This window comes from Lissotriton vulgaris, chromosome 2_1 (assembly GCF_964263255.1).
Source record: "Lissotriton vulgaris chromosome 2_1, aLisVul1.2, whole genome shotgun sequence".
NCBI lineage: Eukaryota > Metazoa > Chordata > Amphibia > Caudata > Salamandridae > Lissotriton > Lissotriton vulgaris.
This window is the reverse complement of record NC_141687.1, coordinates 1822643097-1822670728: the sequence shown is the minus strand read 5'-3', so window position 1 is coordinate 1822670728 and position 27632 is coordinate 1822643097. Positions and strand designations below refer to the sequence as shown.

General features: G+C 46.8%; 1 protein-coding gene across 1 annotated transcript in view; it reads right to left on the bottom strand.

The window, feature by feature from the left end:
* Nucleotides 1–27632, bottom strand: part of EIF3J (eukaryotic translation initiation factor 3 subunit J) — a 224217-nt gene that overhangs the window by 114083 nt on the left and 82502 nt on the right. Inside the window, exon 4 of the mRNA XM_086957911.1 lies at nucleotides 23878–23969. Coding sequence (XP_086814037.1) covers nucleotides 23878–23969 — 92 coding nt within the window. The remainder of the gene's footprint in view (nucleotides 1–23877; nucleotides 23970–27632) is intronic.

Here is a 27632-nt window from a genome sequence, read left to right as displayed (position 1 = left end):
ACGCCCAGCGTTACAGGTATTGGTGAGGACATCGTGTTGTTGATTTTGAATTTCTGCGACCTGTTGTGTAGAAAGGAAGTGAACCACTTGAGAACAGTTCCAGATAGACCCATTCTTATGTTTAGTAGTTCAAGTAAATTCTCATGTTTAACGGTGTCGAATGCTGAAGAGAGATCAAGAAGGATGAGGAGGCAAGTGACGTTTTGGTCAAGCATTTGAAGTGCGTCGTCAATTATGTGAGTCATAGCAGTTTCTTTGCTGTGTCCCACTCGGAAGCCTGATTGATGAGGGTTGAGGAGATCAAACTGTTCAATGTGTTTAGTCAGTTGTAGTTGTGCGCAATTTTCCAGCAGTTTGGTGAGAGTGGGGATATTAGTGATGGGACGGTAATTGTTCAGGTCAGCGGGGTCAGCTGTAGGCTTCTTTAGTAAAGGTGTGACTTGTCCTACTTTGAGGGAGTCTGGTATAGTTCCTTGTTGAAGAGAGCTGTTGATAATTTTAGTCCAGAGTGGGAGAAGCAAAGGGGTAATGCAAATGCTACTTACCAGTATGCATCTGTTCTTGGCATGTAGGGCTGCTGACATTCATATCTGTGCATAGATCGCCACCTAGTGTTGGGTCCGGATGATTGCACATTGTTGTCCTGGAAGAGTCTTCGAAGTATCACGAGATAGGTGGCTCCTCCCCTGGACTACAGTGCGCATGGGCATCGCCTCCATCCCCAGATTGTTTTTAGCCATTGGCAGAGATGGAGTGAAGAATGTGAGTGATGACCATGCCATGAGCATATGTATGCATATGAATGAATTCTGCAGCTGCTACAGGCGCCGGGGAGGAGGGTGGGCGATATGAATGTCAGCAGCCCTACATGCCAAGAACAGATGCATACTGGTAAGTAGCATTTGCAGTTCGAGGCATGTGGGCTGCTGAATTCATATCTGTGCATAGAATACATAGCAGTCCCTCCATTAACGGCGGCCGCCCGTGCCAGCTGCAGCAGTCTGAAAAAGCGTTTTTAGAACAGCCTGACCAACAGCTGCCTGCTGTTTGGAATGCACGTCTACACAGTAGTGTTTAGTGAAAGTATGTGTGGTAGACCATGTGGCTGCTCTACAGATATCTTCTAAGGGAATGTTACCTAGGAAAGCCATTGAGGCCCCCAACTTCCTGGTGGAGTGGGCCCTCGGTGGGATAGTGAGAGTGCGCTTAGCTTTAGCGTAGCAGATCTGAATGCACTTTACTATCCACCTAGCAATCCCTGCTTTAGAGATAGCGTTTCCCTTGTGGTGAGTGGCAAAAGCAACAAAAAGCTGCTTGGTTTTGCGAAAATCTTTTGTCCTGTCTACATAATACATCAAGGCCCTCTTAACATCAAGGGTGTGGAGCATGCACTCCGCCAGCGTTTCTGGGTTTTGGAAAAACACTGGCAATTCAATTGTCTGGTTTAAGTGGAATTGGGATACCACTTTGGGCAGGAATTTAGGGTTAGTGCGGAGCACCACCCTGTTAGCATGTACCTGGAAGAAAGGTTCTTGGATGGTGAGCGCCTGCAGCTCGCTAACCCTCCGTAGCGATGTAATTGCTACTAAGAACGCAACCTTCCAAGTCAGAAACTGAAGCTCACAAGAGTGCAGTGGCTCAAAGGGAGGACCCATCAGCCTCGTAAGAACCACGTTGAGGTTCCATTCTGGAGCTGGTGGGGTCCTTGGTGGAATGACCCTTTTGAGTCCTTCCAGAAAGGCTTTGATAGCAGGAACCTTGAAGAGTGACAGGCGTTGCCTATTCTGGAGGTATGCTGCCATAGCCGACAGGTGAATGCGGATGGAAGAGTATGCCAGATTGCATCGATACAGGTGGAAAAGATAGCAAATGATGTTTTGAATGGAAGCATCTAGAGGGTCAATATTGTGGTTAGCACAGTAGATGACAAACCTCTTCCATTTAGCCGCATAACAAGCTCTGGTAGTGGGCTTCCTTGCCTCCCGAATGATGTTCATGCAATCGGGAGGGAGATTGAGGTAGCCAAACTCTAGGACTTCAGGAGCCAGATCGCCAGGTTGAGCTGTTGCGGATCTGGGTGCTGAATGTCGCCATGGCTCTGCGTCAGAAGGCTGGGAGTGAGATGAAGCCTTTGATGCGGCACCACGGACAGTTCTAGAAACGTGGTGTACCATGGTTGGCGAGCCCACGTTGGAGCAACCAGGATGAGAGTCATCGAGTGCTGCCTGAGCTTGCGTGCCACCAGCGGTATCAGAGGTGCTGGGGGAAAAGCGTACGCAAATCTGCCTGACCAGTTCATCCACATCGCATTGCCCTGTGATTGGGGGTGTGGGAATCTGGCGGCGAAGCTTTGGCATTTTGCGTTCTCCCTTGTGGCGAACAGGTCTATCTCTGGATGACCCCACCTTTGGAAGTACGGTTGGAGTACTGATGGATGTATCTCCCACTCGTGCATCTGATGGCTGTGCCTGCTGAGCAGATCCGCCATTTGATTGTCCTTGCCCGGGAGATGCTCTGCCATGAGGAAGATGTTCCTCTGAATGGCCCACTTCCACATGCTCTGAGCCAGATGAGACAGCTGTGGAGAGTGTGTGCCCCCCTGCTTCTGAATGTAGTACATGGCCGTCATGTTGTCCGTCCGGATCAACACGACTTTGTTGCACAGATGTACTTTGAACGCCTTCAAGGCCATGAAGATTGCCATCAGTTCCAACACATTGATGTGCATCTTCCTTTGCTGTAGCGTCCATAGTCCCTGCACAGTGAAATGGAGTACATGCGCTCCCCATCCCTGGAGAGAGGCGTCCGTCGTCAGGATAATCTGTGGGACAGGCTCTTGGAATGGTCGGCCCTTGCAAAGGTTGTGTGGATTCCACCAATGCAGAGAGTTGTATGCCCGACCGCTCACCAACACTAGGTCTGTCAGTTGCCCATGAGCCTGAGTCCACTGACGTGCAAGGCACTCCTGAAGCGGACGCATATGTAGTCTCGCGTGCGGGACAATGGAGATGCAGGAGGCCATCATGCCTATCAACTGCATGAACACCTTCGCTGGAAGCGAGTGTTGGGGTCTGAATCGTTGGATCAGCGCCTGGATACTGGCGATTCTCACTGAATTCAGCTGCGCGGTGGCTGCCAGAGTGTTGATCGTCGCGCCCAGGTACTGTCGCACGTGGGCGGGCTGGAGATGGGACTTTGGGTAGTTCAGAGAGAATCCCAGATCGTGCAGGAGATGAATGGTGCGTGACACGTGGTCGACGCACTGCTGTTCTGTCCTTGCTTGAATGAGCCAGTCGTCCAGGTAGGGAAAGACGTGGAGGCGACGGAGATGCGCTGCCACCGTCGCTAGGCACTTGGTAAACACTCTCGGTGCCGTGGTGACCCCGAACGGCAGAACCTTGAACTGGCAATGCTGGTCTAAGATCGTGAATCTGAGATACTTCCTGTGGGAAGGATGCAGGGGGATATGAAAATAGGCATCTTTCAGATCCAGCGTCAAGTCAAGTCATAACATTTATATAGCGCACTACATACCCAGAGGGTTTCAAGGCGCTTAGGAAGGGGAGTAGTATTATTTGTCAAATATCCACGTTTTAAGCTGCTTTCTGAACGCTAGGTGATTTTGGGTGAGGCGAAGGTAAGCGGGGAGTGAGTTCCATGTTTTGGCAGCCAGGTAAGAGAAGGATCTGCCTCCCATGGTGGTCTTGTTGATGCGAGGTACAGTGGCGAAGGCTTGGCTGGAAGAGCGAAGTTGGCGATGGGGGGTGTAAAAGGACAGTCGAGAGTTAAGGCACTCTGGTCCGATGTCGTAGAGTGATTTGTGTGCGTGGGTAAGCAGTCGGAAAGTAATCCTCTTATTGACGGGTAGCCAGTGGAGGTCTTTAAGGTGACCAGAGATGTGTTCGTTGCGTGGGATGTCTAATATGAGCCTGGCTGAGGCGTTTTGGATTCGTTGTAGTTTCTTCTGGAGTTTTGCGGTAGTACCTGCGTAGAGGGTGTTTCCGTAGTCCAGTCGGCTCGTGACCAGAGCGTGGGTGACTGTTTTCCTTGTTTCAGCGGGGATCCAGCGAAATGTTTTTCTGAGCATGCGAAGAATGTTAAAGCATGAAGAGGATACGGCGCTGACTTGTCTGTTCATTGAGAGTGAAGAGTCCAGGATGACGCCTAGGTTCCGTGCGTGGTCTGTCGGGATGGGTGCTTTTCCGAGGGCTTCCGGCCACCAAGAGTCACCAAGAGCGTAGCCAGGAAGTCCCCCTGTTGAAGCAGGGGAAGCACCTGCTGCAACGTGAGCATATGGAAGTGCTCCGAGAGGATGTACCAGTTCAGGGGCCTGAGGTCCAGGATCGGCCTGAGGGATCCGTCCTTTTTGGGAATCAGAAAATACAGGGAGTAAACCCCTGTTCCCCGCTCTTGCAATGGAACGAGCTCTATTGCCCCTTTTTGCAGCATGACAAGAACTTCTTGCTGCAACAAGGTCAAGTGCTCGCCTGACATAGGACGGCTCCTTGGGGGTATGTCCGGTGGAATGGACGTAAGTTCTAGACAGTACCCATACTGGATAATAGACCTCACCCACCTGTCCGTGGTGATGTTTTTCCACGCCGGCAGGAACTGCTGGAGTCTCCCCCCGACCGGTGTTGCATGGTCGGGGGGCAGTGACAAGACGTCACTGTTTGTTGGTGGTGGTGGACCTGGAACTATTGTTTCCACGTCCCCTGCCCTTGACATTATTGCCTCTGTAACCACCTCGACCCTTGTTGTTATACGAGGCTTGGGGGTTACTTTTGTAATATTGGGTTGACTGGGACGCCTGTCCCCTTGAGGTGCCTCTGGAGTTTGAGCGGCGAAAGGAACCACTCCGAAACTGCTGACTTTGTAGAGCCCCCATAGACTTGGCAGTTTCCGTATCTTTTTTCATCTTCTCCAGTGTGGCATCCACCTCAGGGCCAAACAGGTGGTCAGGATTCACTGTTTGATTGAGGATCGTAGTTTGGATGTCGGGTTTGAACCCCGAAATTCTAAGCCAGGCATGGCGTCGAAGCAGCACACTGGTATTGATAGCCCTGGAGGCTGTGTCTGCCACATCCAGTGCACATTTGATGGATGCATTCGTAATGAGTTTACCCTCCTGAATGAGCATCTCCCCCGCCTCCTTGTATTGTCAGGCAAGTGTTGCAGTATGGCCTCTAATGTGTCATAATGGGCTCTATCATAACGTGCAAGTAATGCTTGGGTGTTAGATATTCTCCAGATATTAGCTGCCTGTGCAGCAATTCGTTTGCCAGAGGCCTCAAAGATCTTGGACTCTTTGTCTGGGGGAGGAGCGTCTCCAGTAGTTTGAGAGTTCGCCCTCTTCCGAGCATTGGAAACAACCAAGGAGTCCAATGGCAAGTGTCCCTTGATATATGTAGGATCCGTGGGCGCTGCCTTATATTTCCTGTCGATGCGAGGGTTGACCACCTGCACTCGGGTCGGCTCCTTGAAAACCTCCGTTGCATGTTTAAGCACCCCCTTAAGCATCGGTAGCGTTTTGGACTGACTTTTCGGCTACCGAGAAGGTGTCGAATAAGAAGTCCACATCCACGGGGTCCGAGTGCAGCTCGACGTCGTGGTTAGCCGCAGCTCTCTCAATCAGAGCATTGAAGGCCGTCGAGTCCTCAGTCGGGGACGTCTTGGCCGCAAAAAGTTGTGTCCTGACCCGACTGCGGGTCCTCCGTGTCGCCTCCGGCGGACCACGGAACGTGCTCCTCCTCCGGATCCGAGTACGCCGGATAGTCGTACTCTGCATCTTCCTCGTCCGCACCGGCTGCGTCGAAGTGCGTCGGCGAGTGTCCTAGGGTTTGTGGGGACACAGGTTCCACCAGAGCCGAAGAGTCCTCAGAGTCCCTTTTGTTTTTGAGAGGGATCTTAAAATGTTCCAACGCCGGCTCAGTTGTGATCTTCCTTTTGAGGAGCGACAGTTTTCCGGTGTTGGCGTCGATGGTTACCTCACGACGTTCCTCTTCAGCAAGCGGTTGGAGTCGAAGCTTCGACACCACCAAGGCAGCTTTCGGTGCCAAAACCTCCTTCGAGGGTCCACTCTGCTTCGGCGCGAAGGCCTTCGGCGCCGACTTGGGAGGAAAGGTGAAACGGATAGGTGTTTGCTCCTTCGCCGGCTTAGGCATGAGCTTTGGCGCCACAGTGCCCAACGCGGGAACCACACTGTCCTTTCGAATCCGCTGGAGGGATTCCGCCACCTTCTTCGTCAAGGCCGGAGAGGGCTTGACCGGCTCGAGCGACTTCTCAGCATCGAGAGCCCGATCACCCGAATGCGCCTTCTTCGGGGCCGACGGCCCATGGCTATGCGCGTCGTCGCCCTGACGCTTCTTCGGAGCCGACTTCGGGTCCACAACCCCTTTCGGAGCCGACTTTGGGTCCACAACCCCTTTCGGAGCCGACGCAGCCGCGTCGGACGCTTTCGCCTTCGGCACCGACCCCGATGGCTTCGGGTCGGCCATCTTGGCGTGGCTCTTCGAGTCGGCCATTTTGGTTTTCTTGGAAGTTGACGCCTCCAGAACCTTCTTCACCAGCGCAACTTTCACTTTCGGTTCCGCATCCGAGGGTGCGTGACCAGTTGGCTTCACTTTCGTTTTCTTCAACGTAAGTGATGGTTCATAAATGTCCGTGACCGGGCCCGGAGGCGGGGACGTAGGACTCAGTCAGATCTTGGGTAAGGCCCGAAGGCGATCCCTCAACCTGGGCCGTATGAAGGGTAGTAACCCTCGAGTCTGTTTGGGGATGCTCATCCTCCGAGCTATCACCCATCGTGGCAAAAGCCTGTTCGTCGTCCCCTACCTCGTCGGTGACTTCGTCAAAGTTCTCAGCATCCTCGTCGTAGGGTTCCCCCTCGGATGCGGGATTAGAGTCCGAACCTTGCACGTCGTCTTCTCCCTCGACAGATTCCTGGAAAATGTCATCTGGTGGGGGCGCCGTAGCCGATAATTTAGCCTGGAGCCTATTGGCCCGACGAATCTTTAAAGTCTTCTTGCTCCGGAACTTCGAACACGCCATGCAGGTGTCTTCGCGGTGATCCGGTGACAAGCAGGTATTGCACACAGGGTGCACGTCGAGGTGTGAATATTTAGAGTTACACACCGGGCACTTCTTAAACTGAGTTCGCTCCATAGCAAGAGTGTAGTGTAGGCCCGACCGCGCCGAAAGCACGTGGAAGGGCAGCAGAGATCGGAGCTGAGAGTCTGAAAGAAACCCGTACGTAACTATACCGACGCCCAGCCTAAAGACCTTTTTGTCTCGAGTCGAATTTGAACAACTATCGGTTCCGACAGAGGGAACCGAAACACATCCGAACCCAATGGCGGAAAAAAACAATCTGGGGATGGAGGCGATGCCCATGCGCACTGTAGTCCAGGGGAGGAGCCACCTATCTCGTGATACTTCGAAGACTCTTCCAGGACAACAATGTGCAATCATCCGGACCCAACACTAGGTGGCGATCTATGCCCAGATATGAATTCAGCAGCCCACATGCCTCGAACAGTCTTTTACAGCGATAGCAGGAAGGGGGTCTGTGAGGTGATTGGATGGTTTCAATGTGCTGAGCAGTTTGCCGATTTCTTCTTCAGAGTAGGTGCGAAAGGTTGACCATGTAGCATTGTTCTTTGGTTCAATGTGTGAGGGGGGTTTGGAATAGAGGCTAGCGTCAATGAGGAGGTCATTCTTTATGTTGTCAGTTTTTTGGATAAAGAAAGCAGAGAATTCTTCACAGGAGGGAGCTTCGCGCACAGTGCTGAGCGGTAGGGGTTGTTCCTTGGATTGGGTTCTGATTAGCTCAAACAGTTTTCTCGGACGGTTTTTCGCTTGGTCGAGCTGGAGGCTGAAGAAGTCTAGTTTTGAGCGTTTTATTTTCCTGAAATAGGCGTTTCTCTTTTTCTTCAGGGTTTTTAGGTGCAGTGCAGAGGGAGCTGATCTCCAGGTGCGTTCTGCCATTCGCATGTCTCGTCTATCCTCATTGAGACTTCCGTCGTACCATGGATTGGAGATTTTGGTGGAGACTCTTTTTAGCTGCATAGGTGCAGCCTCATTAACCGCATCGCTGCTGCGGCGATTTTTGCGCTGTGCGGCATTTTTTAAATTACCGCGATACAGGACGAGATCAGCTCGTCATCAGCACACGCCACCCGTGGGTGATGACGAGCTGAGCTCGTCATCAGCATCGAAGGGGTTAATTATTGAGGTCATAGTGTTGAGGTAGTGGTCAGTCAGGGGTTGAACGTAATTGACGCTTGCCGGTGGGAGTAGGAGATTGCAGCTGTTAGGAGGCAGAGAGCTTGGGTTGAGTTTTTTCAGGTCTCTTTTCCAGACTTTGGGCTTGGAGGATTGAACCGGGTGAGATTTAACTTTTACATTGATGAAGAATGTGACAATATGATGATCTGACCAGTCACATGGTTGGATGGACTCGAGTTGGATAGAGTCCTCTTTGGAGATGATGAGGTCGATGATAGAGCCTCTCTCATGGGTCGGGCTGTTGCAAATTTGGGTGAGGTCAAGGGCATTGAGGAAAATGTTAAGACTATTTACCACTGCGTCATTGCGATCGTTACAGTGGAGGTTGAAGTCGCCAAGGTATATTTGGGTGAGCTGCCGTCCCGAATTGGTAGAGATCAGATCAATGATTTGTTGGGAGATGGTGGGGTTGTCTCTGGGTGGATGGTAAATGCAGTGTAGAGAGCAAATCGGTTTGCCCCCACTCAATGTCGAGGCAGATGTATTCAAAGGATGCAGGGGCTGATAGGGAGGTGGACTTGCCTTTCAGAACGGAGAGGTTGTTCACCATCATGCATAGCCTACAAGTCTCAAAACGGAAATAATACAGTTATTTGCTGTTCGTAAATTCAGCCAATCACCATCCTTCTTATTTCTATTCATCTTGCACCGACAACTCCCAATGAACATTCACCCCTTGTTCCTCCGTGGTTCGCGCCAAACTTATTATCGTCCGAATCACGAGTTTTCCGGAGGAAGTCCCGGGCCGGAAATACTGCAATTCATGTCCTGTTTGGCGTAATCAACCAATCACCATCATTTCCTATTCCTAAGCGAAATACTGCAATTGACTTCTTATTTGCGTGTCTCGCCTAAAGCAATCCTGGTCGCATTTCTATGCGTCTCGCATAAGAATGTTCCCCCATCAAAGGACCTGATAAATCTAATATAATGCAGCCATGACCGGACCATAATAACATACGCTCCTAACCACAAAAACTACCCAAACATAGAAAGTCGATGTTGACCGCTTGTATATAAACGATCAATACAAAACGCCTACATCTACATTCATAGAATCACTGCATGTGGTCATTTACCCCACTGTACTTCACGCCAATCTTGTGTTACATAACGTAATTCTGCAATCCACAATTAACTGATATGTTCACCAGGTTTCTAAACATCTCACCATCAATTACTAATACCTTTTATTATATCCTCAAATATTGAACAAAAGAGGTCTACTCGCAACGGTTACATAGTCTGTTGCTACAGCTTACAGATTTAATGTCAATAGAACGACCCAAATGCTCAAAAGAGTTAAAATACACTTTCATGTATTAATTGCCTCTACTACTACACTTTCTATTCATACCACAACTTTACAGAAAATCGGTTATGCTAAAATATCCTCACCTATGGCGCTGACGCCCCCATCTGGAGATCTATTTGTACATAATCCCCTTAAATATTATACTACAGGGGCATTAAAGGTCCAACCATTATTGCAAAAAGTTGTGTAATTCTGAATCGCTGTTCAAACCCAACTTAACCGCTCTGCAGCGGCTGATCCACCTTGCTTCTTGCTTTCTTATTAATAATTCCCAGTCACCTCCTCTGTTCCTACGTTCAATTTTCTGAATCCAATGGAATTTAAATTCCTTGAGTATTAGGATTTTCCTTTATATGTTGAAAAATAGGTGACTTAGGTTCTTGGTTCAAAATGGCACGTCTGCTTTTGTATCCTGATTTTAAGATTTCTCTTGGTGCTACCGATATACATTTTTCTGCATGAACAAATGAGCACATATACCACCCCAGTGCTATTATAGTTGATGAATTCCTGAATCCGGTACGACTTCTCACTGTTAGAACGGAATTCCTTGGTACGATTAATGCCAGCATAGCAAACGTTGCACGATTCACAAGTACAAAAATTTATCTTGACGAACTTTCGTACCCCATATGACAAGTGAGTGCAATAATAAGGGTTTAAGTGGAGACTTCACTTCTTGGGACTGGTGAAATGAGACTTTTTAGCTAGTTACTTTTGGCTCTTACTTGGATTTAGTTTTCTTTTTAGTATCATGGGCACTGAATAATTGTCACAAGGCAAATAGTTAATACAGCAGTATTTTGGACTGGAGAAAGGACAATTATATTCCAAGGTGAGAAATGATGTCAGAATATAAGGATTGCGAATTAATTTGTGTTAATGTTTAACATAGAATGTTCAACCATCAATAATGTACTGAAATGATGTATGTCTATCAGTTTACATTAACAGGCCACCAAAGGGAGGTTTTTCTGCTTTTTATGATTGAAGAGCACATTACAATAAGGATAATAACAAAGATTGTTATATAGGCAGGGTACGTCTGAGACTAAAGTATGTCTAAAATGGTATATAGGCAGGTCATAGGAGATGTTTTTGTAAGAGTAATTATATTTAAGTAGGTGGTAGACCATAATGGTTACTTTTTGTTTTTTAATTTCACAGCCCTGATGATGTCCCTGAAGGGACGAAACGCATAGGCTGTAGCTGTGGAAATTGTATAGAATATGCAACAGTTGTTTGTGAAAATGCAATGAACACTGATACAGTGGAAATCGTCATCAAATGATAATATTAAAGAATTGACTAAGTGAAGAAGTAAGCCTGCTTTGAACTCTTTCATTATGCAGATTCCTGATTAATGGCATAAATTGTTGCTTGAATTATAATTGTAAATTAGATGCTCCTTGGTTAATGTTTAATTTAATGTACAACTAACCACAGTCTACTCTGCACAATGCCTTCCCCCACTAACCGGGTACCCCTAAGTTAACGGTTGATTGTAGCATTTATAATGTAATGTAAATAGTGATACAAAATGCTGCGACAAACTGTGTGGCCTTTAATGTATATTCAGAAACAATAAACCTTACCAAAATTTTTTTTTATTTAACAAAGCTTATGTTCAGAGCCAGCTTCTCTTCTGTCACAGCTGACATGCTACGTGCGCTCGAACCATATCGCAACTTAAAGGAGAGTGTTGCTTGTTAATGCTTTCTCCTGTAGAAAGGCCTATCGAAACTGGTGCAGCCACAGAACGGGCAATAAATAATAGACTTGGACGGCTGCCCGGATAAGTTCAGAAGTCATGTGTTTTCGGCATCCGATGGGGATAGAGCAGACTGTGTAGGCCTGCCTGGTCATCATTCTTTGACCTCACTTTCTATGAATCCGTAATGTTTCGGAGCAGTGCTGGGGTGTGGCAGGGGTTAAAGATTTGTTATGGCTTGTCAAAATATTAAGAGCAGTTCTTTTTTGCATGACCGTGCAGACTATCAGAGGAAAAGCTCAGAACCACTCCTCGAGCTGCCAGTCACTTCCTCCATGTGTTTTGCTCTGCTGCAGGGGTCCTGCTTTGACTCTTGGCTTTTTCGCGCCTACTTGCCTATGTCCAGGACCGGCTGTTGCCAGCTCTGAGAACATTGCAATGTGTCAGAGACCCGGTGGAATATAATCTGTAATGTGATATGTCATCATGTACAGCTAGAATGATTGTGCTATATGGAAGCGGCCACATGTGTGGATCTGTTGAATGACATGTTGCGTGCAGCTGTGATGCCAACAAGTTTTGATAACACTGCAGTGTGTAATGTCTGTTTATATGATCCATTATATATAGAATATAGGTGTCTTCACAAGCCTAGCTATAGGTTGCAGCTGGCGTCTCATGAATGTTCTTCTCTGGCAGTTACGTTACCTCTTGAGAGATTACGGTCTAGCCGGACCCGTTACCATCGAACTCTGATAGGATATGGCTTCCATATGAGCAGATAAACCCCAGCTATGAAGGTTGCAGAGTGTGACGGGGAGGTGAGCATACAGATTGGGGTGGAACGCCAGACTTTGGCGGTGCCCAGCTGTAATGGGCCCGGAAATAGGTGGAACAAGTCTAGTGTCTCTACGAAGTAAACCTGAGGATACCGAAAATTCATGTCGCACGTTCCAGAATTTCCTTGTCTCTTCATCTAGACTATTTATACCTTACCAACCTAGTCACAAACTCACAAACCTTAAGAATGATCGGATCATTTGATATAGAAGTCTTCCATTCATCCTCGGTCAAAACACCGTCAGTCACTTCACAGACTTTATAATCATCAAACTCACATTCAGCACCTGCATCATTGCATTTGTCACACGGATCATTCCCTACAAACAATCAGAAACTTTGTTTTGTGTACCAGGTATTTGATGTACAACAAAATCAGTCCTGTAATGCTACAATACACTTTGATTCTTGAAGACACAGCATCAAGACTCTACTTTATAAATAAGTCCTTCAATGGTTTGTGGTCAGATTGAACCGTAAAGAAGCTTCCCCACAGAAACTTCTTAAGTTTAATTGCCCAAAATATACTGAGTCTTTTTCAATTGCAGAATAATGTAGTTCAGGTCCCGTGAGGGCTCTTGACAAAAACATAATCGTTGTTTCGTGATCACCATTGATTTGTTTAAGAACAGCTCCAAGACCTCTAGAGCTAGCATCTGTAACAAGTATAGATGGTGCAGACGTATCGAAGCTGTAAAGAGAAGGAGCATTGCTCAAGGCTCGCTTCACATCATAACATTTGTCCTGACATTTCTCTGACCTTAAAAAGGGAGCAAAGTTTATTTGAAGTGTTCTGAGAGTGTGGGTACGAGAGGCAAAGTGTGGAACAATTTTTTTTATAATACTCTGCCATTCCAAAGAAAGTGACAAGTTAGTCTCTGTTTTGAGGTGCAGGAAGATCAGTAATGGTCTTTGCCAACTTCTCCTTAGGTTTGACCCCCTTCTTAGAGAGTTTGTGACCTAAATAGTGAATCTCACTAAATTTGAATTTAAAATTACTCTCACGTAGTGTCAAACCACGTGATTTAAAACGATCCAGTACAGCCTTGAGCCTTTCATCATGAATATTTTGAGAAGGGCCGTGAACTAACACATCGTCTTGGTATATCTTTACACCGGGCAGTCCCTGCAAGACATCCTCCATAGCTCTTTGAAACAGAGGCTGCCGAATTGAACGGAAGTCTAGTAAACTTGTACGTACCAAACGGTGTTATAAAAGCTGCGAGATTCTGTGATTCTTGATTAATCTTGATTTGGTGGTACGCGGCCCGGAGATCAAGTGTTGAAAATATTTCAGCACCAGCCAGTTGAGTCAACATCTCTGCAATGTTGGGGAGGGGATACCTATCAGGCACAACTGCACGATTGAGAGAGCGCAGATCAACACAGAGACTGACCTCGCCTGAGGACTTTCGTGCAAGAACCACCGGAGCTAACCAATCACTTGCCTCAGTTTTAACAATGATACCTTCCTTAAGTAATTTTTTCAATTCACTCTCCATGGAATCTCTCAGAGCTAACGGCACATTCCGCACCTTAAGAGTTACAGGGATGGCATCAGGTTTTAAGATGATTTTGTGAGTGTAGTCTGATAGACAACCTAGAAGTTCACTAAAGACCTCTTTGAATTTTGAGTGTAGATCATCTACCTGATCTACTTTAGTAAGTTCAAGGTGTGGAGGAGGATGTACGTTCGGTGGCGGTGGTGAAGATTCTCTTGAAGAGGGTGAATGGGTCTTTCTCTTAAGACAATGCAGGGATTACCACCGGAAATTAGCATGACTCCTGTTTCAGCTTGATGAATCCAACTCACTATGCTATCCCCTTTTGAGGAGATCGCTATTTTCCCAGCTGTGAGTCGATCTCTGAACTCAATTTTACCTTCAAAATAACCAATTTGATAGGTCCCCCCGGTATGTGAGGGGCCTTATATCAGGTTTCAAAACTTTTATTTTTACCTTGAGAAAGAAGTCATAAAAAAAACTTCGGGACCAAAGTAATCTTTGCACCGGAGTCGAACAGCATTTTAACTATGTCCGTTTATAAGGACGCTATCAATAGGGTTCGAGTACTTCATTTGAGAAACACGAGTGAAGATCTCACCGCAATGTAGATCATCAGAACTGGATTCAGATCCACTCTGTATCCAAACCTCTTTAACAGGTTTGTTCTTTCTATTCTTTTTCAGCCTACAAACTTTGGCCAGGTGACCAACCTTCCCAGTTGAGACATTTTGCATTTATGGCAGGGCAAGATTTATCAGCCAGATTGCCAGAATTGTCACAACGAAAGCATTTCCCAGGGAAAGGTTTTCTTTGCCATGATGTTTGAGGTTTGAAGCGTTTTGTTTTGATGACATGAGATTCGACATTCTTAGAAGCTCTTACTTGAGACAGCTTGAACCTTCGCATCGGAAGTAGTTTGAGGGTCAGTTTATTTTTCTTTATACTTTCAACACATGCTAACAAGTGCTCAATACGTTTTGCAATTGCGATGACTTAGTCGAGTTTGGGGTCATATTTCTGCCACAATTCATCATTCACTTTCTCAATTGTACAACCAAGCATGAATTGTTCTCTTACTCTTTCTTCGAGAGCACCCTCAAACTTGCAAGTGGATGCGAGTTTACGTAAATGAGATGCATACATTTCTACTGTTTATTTAGGTTGTTGAGTTCTTTTCCCAAAATGATAGCGATCCAAAACTGTGCTCAAGTTTAGGTAGAAAATGTTTGTCTCATTTTTGTATGCAAATGTCAAATTCATTGAGGCAGTCAGATTCGGAGTCATCAAGATCAGGTAAGAGTTCAAAGACTTCCTGCCCTTCAGTACCTAAACAATGTAATAACAAAGCCGATTTCCTCTCGGCACTGAGAGAAACTCCACATACCCTGGCGTAGTTAATAAAAACTTTTTTCCACTTGGACCATTGTACGGTAGGTTCCCCGGGAGTGGAAAGAAAAAATGGTTGAGGCGTGACATTTTGCATAATCAAAAGACAAGTAGAACAATTTTAGACAATGAAATGACCGTATTAAATAAATAAACACTGTAGAATGAGTGTTGTGTTTGTTAACGTTGAATTAACTTGTTCAGAGAATTTTTTAAACCAAGCTTGTCAGAAAAATCAAATATTTGTTTTTATAAAATGAAGCTGTGAAATTTACGCTGTGCGTGTCAGCGAGGAAAAGCTTGACAAGCGTAAAGCTGTGCGTGTTAGCGCAAAAAGAAAATGTACATTTTTGCAGGGTTGGGTACTTTAAGCTGTGCGAGTCAACGCGCAGAGAAGAAATGAGAAAGTAATGCTCTTGACAGGCTAAAAAGGAAACACTAGTTGGGCACTTAAAGCTGTGCGTGTCAGCGCACAGTGAAGAAATAAGATAATGCTCATAACACGCTCTTAAACAACTGTGCATGTCAGCGTTCGCTAGGAAGAGGAGAGAAACAATAACGTGACTTCACATGAACAGCATATGCGCGGGCCGCACAGCATGCTGGTGCTCGCCCGGAGTCATGCGCAGGAGCTCTTGCAGGAAGTAGTGATTCGCGCTCAGTCATGCGCGGGAGCTCGTGAGTTACGTGACTCACGCTTAGTCATGCGCGGGAGCTCGTGAGTTACGTGCGGTCCTGTTGTCTCGCGCAGGGGCAATGGTGTCTTGAAAAACAAAAGTACTTACAGAAAAGCCACATCTAAAGTCGCGGCAGTCGCAGCATGTCAAAGTTAGCCCACCTCAAAGAAGGCGCCTGAGCGGAGAAAGGTTTCACTGCGAAGAAGTCAGAGTAGAGCTGCCCGGGGCCAGAGAGCGGCGAGAAACACGGAAGAATAGGTACCACAGCTGCTTCACCGGTGAAGAGGCTCCGACGTTCACTCCGAAGTTGAAACTGTGGACAGGGAATTCACCAGATGCTCTGCTGTTCAGTCCGAAGTCGAAGCTGCTCACACGGAATTCGCCAGATGTGTTAGGACGTTGGCTGGGTTAGTTTCAAATCGTCGCCAGTGTAATGAAGTAAGTACACTGGTAGAGGTTTGAGAATGGTCTTATTTATTTAGTATATTAAATTAGGTAAGAGGTAATACTTCCTATCCACATTACAACCCTGAGCAACTGCCGACAAAGGAATACAGACTCCTTCTTGAACACAGCACACAATGATGCTAGGCATTCTAAAGGGAAGGCAGGATCATTACAAGAACATACTTGGCTGTGTCCTAGCCATCTTGTTTTGTTTGGCCAACAAAGACCGGAGAACGTCCGGACAGTAGGGAAGCCCTCTCTGGCAATGCCCCATAAAGCATGGCTGTACCAAAGAAAAGACTATCCAGAAGATTGGCTGGAAAATAATTCATACTGACCTTACTAGTTGAATCCTAAGCTACCAGGTTTTCAGGTGTAAGGTTTCTAGTAAAAAATATCTGATAACCCTGGATCAGTCTATGCCGCCTAACCACAGATCAACTGAACGGAAGGCCAGAACACAGCCTAGCCCAGTTCGCCATCAAAGTATCAATGTAAGCTAGATTCCTGGAGAATTTGAGTCTTATGAAGGAGAGCTTGGTCTACTGTTCCTGCATTGCCTTCGGGTACATTAGGAAACACTTGTATGACAGAGTGGTGACCAGGGCTCAAGGACCATAGAGACACATTGTATGGGTCAGTGATCTAAACATGCTTCCTCCAGTCCTTGCGCAGCTGGAATCCGGTCATTTGCAGATTGAAAATTAACCCTAGCACACTGCTATATAAGGATTTTGAAGGTATCAGAGGTAGGGAGTGGAGCTCTGAGCCTACATCTAATGGAGGAGAAAGAACTGATGTCATTGCACAGAGATGGCTCTTATATGTAGCTTTACCCGTTCCAAGACGTCATGAAGTCACTGTAGGTCAACAATGCACCACCTGCCAACACAGGACAATTCTGGAAAATATTTCCTGATTCAGTCTGGCGCCTTGGACTAATCTAAACCAGAGGAATCTGCGTTTAGATAAGTTTGCACACAAAAACCCCAGCTTGATCTACTCCCCACGAAATCTTAAGAGGTAAATCTAACCTCATCTGTGGCCTATCTCTACGACCGGAACACATTAAATTGGACTATATGAAATCAATGTGGTCTTCTTATAGTCCCTGGTTTGGCCCATTCTAGTCTCTGGTAAATATACTCAGCCACACAAGTAAGGTACTGCTTTATTGTGAAAAGTGTGGGATCGCTGGGTAGCAGGAATATTGAAGATACCTGCAGATTCTGAATCGTGGAATGCATGATTTAGCAAATGTTTGACGCCTACTGCTGTGTAAGTAAACTTAGTGGCATCCATGCCAGGCGCATCCCCCTGGATTCAGCTCTCTTTTTACGTTTCAATAATGCAGTGTTCATAGGGTTCCCTAGTTGTTGGTAGACCCGGAGTCCAAATAGTGCAACCATTCCCTTTGGCAAGTGAGAGGAAATGGGATTGATCCCCTCTGCCAGCTCAGATGGCAAAACTACACCCAAAAGAATAAAAATTTCCTCTAGCTTGCCATGGGCATGCTCTAGGCGCCCGGGGCCAGAAAGGATGTTGTAGCTATAGGGGTCGGACTGATAACTGGGCGGGCCATCCATTTTTTATTTCTTTGGAGATCTCAGCGAGCTTTCTGTCTCCCCAGCCTAGACTGGAGGGTGAATATTCCAATTTTCCCCCCAGGGCAGCGGAAACACATGTAACTTGTGGAGTCCCCCAAGGCTTCTTCCTATTACCACATCTGTTCAATGTGTGTATTAGACCATTAATAAAAGAGCTGACTAAGAGAATGCAGTTTGTAAAATTATTTTCGCTATTACTTCACTTTGACAGCTGAACAGCCACATAATTTGAGTATCAGAACACCATGAAGTTTATATGGAGCTGATGGGTATCAATCAAAAATCAATTCAGTAAAAAAAAGAAAAAGTGATCTTAAACAGAATAAACCAGTGGGACAATTATTGCCCGTCAGAGATGGGAAATCCATAGACACCTAAAAAAGAAAAAAGCTTCAGAGTACTCGTAGACAGTCAGCTGACAAGGACATCTCCGATAAGAATGGCGATTTTCAAATGTATTTACCTATAAAAACTATTAGGAAATTAGTAATCCCTCATGCCATTAGAAGCCTTAAAAAATATTGAAACAAATCACAATCAGACTGGACTTCGCAAATTCCATCTACACAGCACTGCTCAATAAGGCTACAAGTGATCCAAAATGAAGCTGCTCGCCTCATACACCATCTTCCCTGAAACTCCCACTGAAGCAACTGCATTGACTGCCTGTAAAATAGGATTGTATTTAAACCTGCTGCACCACATTTAAGGCCATTAAAGGAACAGTCCACCTTCCCAAGTATTCTGAACAGGAAATGTAATAAATATATTCTCACAACAACACTTCAACCCTCTGGACCAAACTACCTAGCCACTCTTAAGATGCTCAAGGAAAGGAATGGCTGACTGGAGTTTTCTGTTCAGGCACCCAAATTGTGGAACACCTTCCTGGATTATCTATGATTGGAAACAGAGTACCTCCCTCTCTAGAAAAAGTACTCTGCGGATCATTTCTCAGATTAGCTATCTTTATAAAGTTTAGCACCAAGGATCATGTGCTTAACCAAGAATAAATAAGAAAGTAACAGACTGCTGATGCTTAGAGTAAGGGGATATGGCCAGACACATCCCGGGCCCCAGCCACATCCATGCCTGTAGTAGGCTTTCTGCCCCTCCTCCCTGGAACATGTGATTTTTCCCAGCTGAAAAAACAACATCACTGAAGTCTTGTGATTAAACGGAGGTTTCTAAGTTATATCCCACATAACTAAAGTCAGACACTGCACTATATCTTAAATTTTGTTGCAGGTTTGCTGAACAAAATTAAACCAATTGAGCAACAGTTGTGATCCTCTGCTACAAACAAATGTGTGTCGTTTTTTGGCATTTACCTTTGACACACCTAGCCTGGTACTTGCAACAAAGTAATTTTGCATTTGTAAAACCATGCTTTTCTATTTACTTGAATGTATGGCATTCAGTTCCAATGCATTACTCATCTTCATAAGTGTGAAGAGAAATCATGTGCTGTACTCCGCTACCAGAGAGCATTGTTCTGAGTGCGGGCAATTACAAAAGGCCTTCCAAGATGGACATACATTCCAAGAGCACCCGTTCGGAGCCAAAGAACAATGGCAAATAAAACATCTGAAAGAAGCCATCCATGCCTAAACTTGAGTGCTGGAGGCAGAAAGGAAGGGTGAGGTGAATACTTTAAAAACAGAATTTGCAGCAGAAAACAGCAGTCAGAATGGACGTTAACCTCAACAAAGGCTGTGGAGTAAGCAGAATTAAGGCAATAAATGAAGAGGGGATAAATGCAGTTGCAGGAAACGAGGGAGTACCCCAGGATCTCAACTGTCCGGGCCAAACACGAACTTCAAGCATAACTATAGTGAGCCTAGGCCCCAGATGAAACAAAGGACCAGAGTAAGTTTGGTCCTTGCCCGACTTGATTCTCCACTGAGAAAAAGGCGAGATACTCTTATCTTACGTGGAGCACCGAAGGGATCAGCTTTCAATCAAACCTTCTATTGAAAAAGCTAGTACTACTGTTTTAAGTATTTTAGCAAACACTATAAAGACGAGAAAGATTCTGCTTATTATCAGAAGCTGCCACATTAAACTGTGTGTAATTGCCTAAGTGGATTTCATAGCTAGTTTCTTCATCAGTAATTTGGATACCTTCAGGCACAGCTAGTTGAAATTGGTAGCACATTTAATGGCAAGTGTGAAAATCTTTAGTTAGTAAAAACCATAATTTTTTTTACAATAAAACAGTTATTAAAATGACAAAGAGGGCACCAATGTGACACCAATGTTGGCCATGGCAAAGAAAGTTATACAGTGAATGAGGACATGTTTACGGTCTGTGTTTAAGGGTATAAAAGTCCAGCGAAATACCTTATGATCTTTGGACGGTGAGTAAATAAAGATGCGGATACCCACGGGGGATGAGGGGGTTTCGGGTGGTCACAGGATCACACTGAAGTTGTCAGTTTTTTTTTTAGGGACGTGCTGCTCCACTTTTTTTTTTTTGAAAATCTTTATTAACATGAAGGCATAATATGCATTTATTATGGTACAATCAAAGTCTGGTTTTGCTTTTTCGTACATCCATATCCACGTAAAGTCTAGTATTCACGTTATAGGCATAATTTATGATGCAGGAATCCACACAAACCCCTATATGCATTCGCATGTATTCTTATAGCAATCATCGTATTTCTTCAATTTTCCCCCTTTACGTGCTGGTCAACATGAACAGGTCCTTTATAATTCAAAGTAAACAAGAACTCCCCTTTCACCCACCCAAACATGAGTCACCACTGCTAATATGCCCACACCCAATCTAACAATCAGCAATTTCCCCTGCCCCCTCGTCACCGCTTAGTTCAGTTGTTACAAAACAGTTCTTCCTCCGTCCCGCTGCGGCCACCATCCCCAGTCTCATCTCTTACTCGTCCTCCTCTTCGGAGTCTAGGTCGTCACCTTCTGGCAAAGGGTCACAAATCTCCCCCCTATATACATTCCATGCTGCCCACACCGTGTTCCATTTGCTGGGGGCCGCTCGAAGGACGTATACCGCCCTTTCTGTAACCATCAGAACGTCCATGTTCTTAGCCCACCGGTTCGCGGTGGGTAATTCTGGAGCCCCCCACTTCTGTGCAATATCCCGTTTGGCTACTGTCATGGACAGGGTTGCCCAAATCAGTCCATACCTATCTAGGTCATTAGGGCCCCATATATTTAGGAGGCATTTGCGTGGTTCCGGCAAAACGGAAATCTTAAGTGTCTGAGAAATCGTGCGCATTAAAGTTGTCAGTTTTTGAGCAAAGGTAGCAAGGTGGGGTTGAAGTAGGTCTTCAAGCTCCTGGACATAATACTGCACCTCAACAGGGTTCGTGTGTCAGTGTGGGAGAAACACAGTGACTATGCCTCCAGGCATGAGTGGATATCCTTTAGATAAACTGGTTTAAGGAGAGATCTTCTGGGGGAGTCGATCGTGGGACAACAGCACAGAAGGTGGAGCCATGATTCTTTCTTGTACTTACACAAGCTGCAGACCCCCTCCTTTCCTGATGGAGCCCATTGGTTGAAATCAGCCACTGGTAGTAAAAAAAAATGTTTGAGGACCCGTCTGTTCATATCTTCTGAGAGGTATGGTTGGGACTTCCCGGTAAGTAAGAATCATTCAGGGGGATAAGATAGTCGAGGACTTTAAAGAGGGGGTATCCAGCAAATGTGAGGTTAGTTTCAGCTGCCTGTTGATGTTGATGACCCTTTTCCAGGCTCTGTGAGTGATAACGTATGAGTTTGTATGAGTTTAGTGGAGTGCCTTCGATTTGTACAGAGGTTATAGATTTTTGGATTTGTCGGTGCCAGGGATACCGATGGCTCTCAATTGCCTTTCAGGTGTGCTTTAAGAGTATTTTCAGGTGCTTTTAGGGCATTTATGTAAAAGTTCAGGGTGTCAGCTACGCAGGTGAGTGATTGTCTTGGAATGCCCAATTCCAAACGTAGTCTGGTCCTTCGTATGTATATGGGCAGTTCAAATACTCACCTATAGGCCGTGCATTGAGCGTAGTCTAGGCTTGCGGCACAAGCCTCTGGGAAGGCCTGTTGCCCATTTTATAGCGCTGGGAGAAGAGTGGCTTTCTTGACTTAGTATAGGAACGACCAATGAGCTGTTTAAGATCTAATTGAGACAGGTCAGGCTCTGTGTAATGGCTCTGGCTTTCTTTTTCAGGGCGGCTAGATGGGTCGCTTGTCTGGAGGTCTCGTTGAAGCATACCCACAGGTAGTGGTACGTTGTGGTTGTTTTAATAATCACAGCTCCCATGCACTAACTTAGAAGTTTCTTTTTTCTACAGTGGCCAAAGATCAAGACGTTGGTCTTGTCCTGGTTGATCGTACGAGAGTTGGCTACAATACAATTTCAGGCCAAATTCACACAAAAGGTAAGAGGTAACCTACTTTTTCTCCTTCACCCACAAAAGACTATGTCCTGGATGTGTTAGGACTGCAAAGTATCTCACAGGTGGAGCGTAAATGCAGAAAGCTAAATAACAAAAGAGGTAATACCTTGATAGAAATTTTAGTCTAACAAAAGGAGGATCAAATAATCAGTAAAGGTTTTTCTCAGTTGATCAAAATGGAGAATAAAGATGTGTGAAAACTCAACACTAGCTGAGAGACAGGAAAATCTAAAAGTGTGAAAGATCTAGGGTTTCTCTATGAAAATTAAAAGACTGAGCCCAATAAAAATCATTGCATAATTTGCGCATACTTTTGAACAAAGATTCCAAGTATGGTGTATGTAGATCACTGCAGGTGAATAAAAAGCAACAATAGGAATACTGCAGAATTTGTCCTTGTTCTAACACTGGATGCTGCAAGAAATAAAGAAGGGGGAATCCAACTAACAAAACATGGAAAAGTTACTTACTTGTAACCCCAGGTCATCACAGTACTCACTTTACATATCAATACTAAATACATCGAAGTGTGAATTCTAGACAGGAAGTAGGGGAGGGACAAGAGGAACACGGAGCACTCCCTAAAAGAGCAATACATTTTCCTCCTAGGTTTCATCTGCAGCAAACCAGAGGCTGCGGAGCAAAACATGTTCTGCTAGACTTGGAGTTCAGGATCAACAGTGAGTGTAGCAGATTCCTCACATTCACAATAATTCATGTCTAGGCAAGAGACCCAAGTTCAGAGTTGCACATTCTCAAAATGATCCCTTTATTATACTAAGGTATGCCCAGGTCAATCTCGGACCCAAAATGTGTGCCTCAGCAAATTTCCTCTATCTAAATAAGTATGCCCAAAGCAAACAGTGCAATTCTGCAAGAGGCATGTGCCGGAACAATTCTTTGCTCAATGTGAGGCTTCCTCCAGTCACTTCCATGATTCAGAATAAGCATTCGGACAAGTTGCTAGACATAAAGCACTCTGAGGTATAATGTCAGTTAGAAACTAGGCATTGCCTGTCCGATTGTCAAGAATAGGCATATAATGTTCAAAGTTTTTGAAGTATCGTATAGGCTTCAGCTGGACCATTCCCATGGTGATCAAGGGACATGCAGATAACAAGTCATATCAAACCAATCCACATGAACATGCATTATAATAAGAGGTTGACTTTCCAAAGAGGTTGAGATTTTATTTTATTACAGCTAGTGTTCTACTGACTTCACGTCAATCAACACAGGAAGACTCAAACTCTTTCTATATATTCACTTCCTTTAATATGCCATGCTGGTTAATGTTAGCATTGCTTTTGCACAGAAAAGCAATATTGTTACATATTTCTTTTCATTCCATTACAGACTTTTATTCAAGTAAGCTGTACTATTTTACATGGACCCTACTTAATTTGTTTTTATTATGCATTGTATCTACTGAAGTGTTCCCAGTGGCAAGAAAGTCAGTCTACCATCTCAGCCAACACTGCAGTACTATTAGCCTGGTCAGAACAGTTGTTCATTTATTTTTTTCCAAGGTCTAAACTGATTAGACTAGGACAGGAGAAACATTAACATTGAGTATGCAGGGTAGCCCAAACAGCATGTGGATGGACTGTCTTAAATGATAAAACTAAAATCTTTTATGTGAATTATATTCTAAATACAAACTCAAAATACAGTATTAAACTTACTTGCTTTTGAACTTCCTCTTGGTTTTTTTTCAATTTCAATTCTTTTTCTTTTATTTTGTCTTGTAATTTTTTCTTTTCTGAAACTTTTGTGTCTGAAAGGAAAACAAGTCTTTGTTATTATAACAAATAGTGAATTAATTCTTACAAGCCAAGCAGAATTTGTTGAAGGTGCAAACTTCAGAACCTCAGGTATGGAAAATGCACAGGACAATGTAAGGTTGAAAAGAGGAAATGTTCTGCTACTTGCAGTTCAGGATATCAATCACTAAACCTCAGGATGGAAATTCAAACAGGTCAAAGAGGTCTCAGGATGTTTATGATCAGCTCCCATTGAAACAGTACGGTAGTGGTAAAGGCACACCGGATCCGTAACCCAAATTCAAAAACAAAATTCAACAAGCATTTACAATGCAATGGTTTCGCCTTTGGAAAAGTTAGAGCTATTTGCATTGCTCATGACATTTCTTTTTTTTTTTACTTATAAATAAATGGCATTGTTATTTACATTGCCAACAGCCCACACAGCCCACACAGCCCTCACAGCCCTCACAGCCCTCACAGCCCTCACAGCCCTCACAGCCCTCACAGCCCACACAGCCCACACAGCCCACACAGCTCTCACAGCCCACACAGCTCACACAGCCCACACAGCCCACACAGCCCACACAGCCCACACAGCCCACACAGCCCACACAGCCCACACAGCCCACACAGCTCTCACAGCCCACACAGCTCTCACAGCCCACACAGCTCTCACAGCCCACACAGCTCTCACAGCCCACACAGCTCTCACAGCCCACACAGCTCTCACAGCCCACACAGCTCTCACAGCCCACACAGCTCTCACAGCCCACACAGCTCTCACAGCCCACACAGCTCTCACAGCCCTCACAGCCCACACAGCCCACACAGCCCACACAGCCCACACAGCCCACACAGCCCACACAGCCCACACAGCCCACACAGCCCACACAGCTCTCACAGCCCACACAGCTCTCACAGCCCACACAGCTCTCACAGCCCACACAGCTCTCACAGCCCACACAGCTCTCACAGCCCACACAGCCCACACAGCTCTCACAGCCCACACAGCTCTCACAGCCCACACAGCTCTCACAGCCCACACAGCTCTCACAGCCCACACAGCTCTCACAGCCCACACAGCTCTCACAGCCCACACAGCTCTCACAGCCCACACAGCTCTCACAGCCCTCACAGCCTTCACAGCCCACACAGCTCACAGCCCACACAGCTCACAGCCCACACAGCTCTCACAGCCCACACAGCTCTCACAGCCCACACAGCCCACACAGCCCACACAGCTCTCACAGCCCACACAGCTCACACAGTTCACAGCCCACACAGCTCACAGCCCACACAGCACTCACAGCCCACACAGCTCTCACAGCCCACACAGCTCTCACAGCCCACACAGCTCTCACAGCCCACACAGCTCTCACAGCCCACACAGCTCTCACAGCCCACACAGCTCTCACAGCCCACACAGCTCTCACAGCCCACACAGCTCTCACAGCCCACACAGCTCTCACAGCCCACACAGCTCTCACAGCCCACACAGCTCTCACAGCCCACACAGCTCTCACAGCCCACACAGCTCTCACAGCCCACACAGCTCTCACAGCCCACACAGCTCTCACAGCCCACACAGCTCTCACAGCCCACACAGCTCTCACAGCCCACACAGCTCTCACAGCCCACACAGCTCTCACAGCCCACACAGCTCTCACAGCCCACACAGCCCACACAGCCCACACAGCCCACACAGCTCTCACAGCCCACACAGCTCTCACAGCCCACACAGCTCTCACAGCCCACACAGCTCTCACAGCCCACACAGCTCTCACAGCCCACACAGCTCTCACAGCCCACACAGCTCTCACAGCCCACACAGCTCTCACAGCCCACACAGCTCTCACAGCCCACACAGCTCTCACAGCCCACACAGCTCTCACAGCCCACACAGCTCTCACAGCCCACACAGCCCACACAGCTCTCACAGCTCACAGCCCACACAGCTCTCACAGCCCACACAGCTCTCACAGCCCACACAGCTCTCACAGCCCACACAGCTCACAGCCCACACAGCTCACAGCCCACACAGCTCACAGCCCACACAGCTCACAGCCCACACAGCTCACAGCCCACACAGCTCACAGCCCACACAGCTCACAGCCCACACAGCTCACAGCCCACACAGCTCTCACAGCCCACACAGCTCTCACAGCCCACACAGCTCTCACAGCCCACACAGCTCTCACAGCCCACACAGCTCTCACAGCCCACACAGCTCTCACAGCCCACACAGCTCTCACAGCCCACACAGCTCTCACAGCCCACACAGCTCTCACAGCCCACACAGCTCTCACAGCCCACACAGCTCTCACAGCCCACACAGCTCTCACAGCTCACACAGCTCACAGCCCACACAGCTCTCACAGCCCACACAGCTCTCACAGCCCACACAGCTCTCACAGCCCACACAGCTCTCACAGCCCACACAGCTCTCACAGCCCACACAGCTCTCACAGCCCACACAGCTCTCACAGCCCACACAGCTCTCACAGCCCACACAGCTCTCACAGCCCACACAGCTCTCACAGCCCACACAGCTCTCACAGCCCACACAGCTCTCATAGCCCACACAGCTCTCATAGCCCACACAGCTCTCATAGCCCACACAGCTCTCATAGCCCACACAGCTCTCATAGCCCACACTATGCTGCTGTCTCCAAGAGAAGCACTTCCCAAATTCAAAACAGATCTCAGTTTCAGAGATTCATTCCCCAAATGCAACTACAGACATGTGCTTTCCCAAGGAAATATACTGCAAAAATAAAACTAGCATTTACAAGTGGGGCCGGAGACACGGACAGCGGGAGGGGGGGCAGGAAAGGGCACACAGACAGCGGGAGGGGGGGGGGGCGGGAACAGGCACAATCAAAAGGCAGAAGGCAAGAAAAAACAAAACAAAGTTGTATATGTTATTTTGGTGCAGGCTAGAACCCACTTGCATGAGCTAGCTGCACAAAGGCGGAGTCTTATTTCAGGCCTGGAGGGACTCCCTGCACAGGGAGGGAGACTGGGGACAGGCCTGAAGGGACTCACTGCACACAGAGGGAGACTGAGGACAGGCCTGGAGGGACTCACTGCACACAGAGGGAGACTGAGGACAAGTCTTGAGGGACTCACTGCACGGAGAGGGAGACTGAGGACAAGTCTTGAGGGACTCACTGCACAGAGAGGGAGACTAAGGACAAGCCTGAAGGGACTCACTGCACAGAGAGGGAGACTGAGGACAGGCCTGGAGGGACTCACTGCACAGAGAGGGAGACTGAGGACAGGCCTGGAGGGACTCACTGCACACAGAGGGAGACTGAGGACAGGCCTGGAGGGACTCACTGCACACAGAGGGAGACTGAGGACAAGCCTGGAGGGACTCACTGCACACAGAGGGAGACTGAGGACAGGCCTGGAGGGACTCACTGCACACAGAGGGAGACTGAGGACAAGCCTGGAGGGACTCACTGCACACAGAGGGAGACTGAAGACAAGCCTGGAGGAACTCACTGCACAGAGACGACGAGTCGGGTCAGGTGTAATCCTTATACATGACAACACCAGACACGTATGTGTACTCTTGTTGTGGGCAATGAGGAGTGTGTGTCTCGTGTTTATCAGTGAAGCCTGCTTGTCTCCTGTTTAGTAGTGAGCCTGTGTGTTTCGAGTTCAGCAAT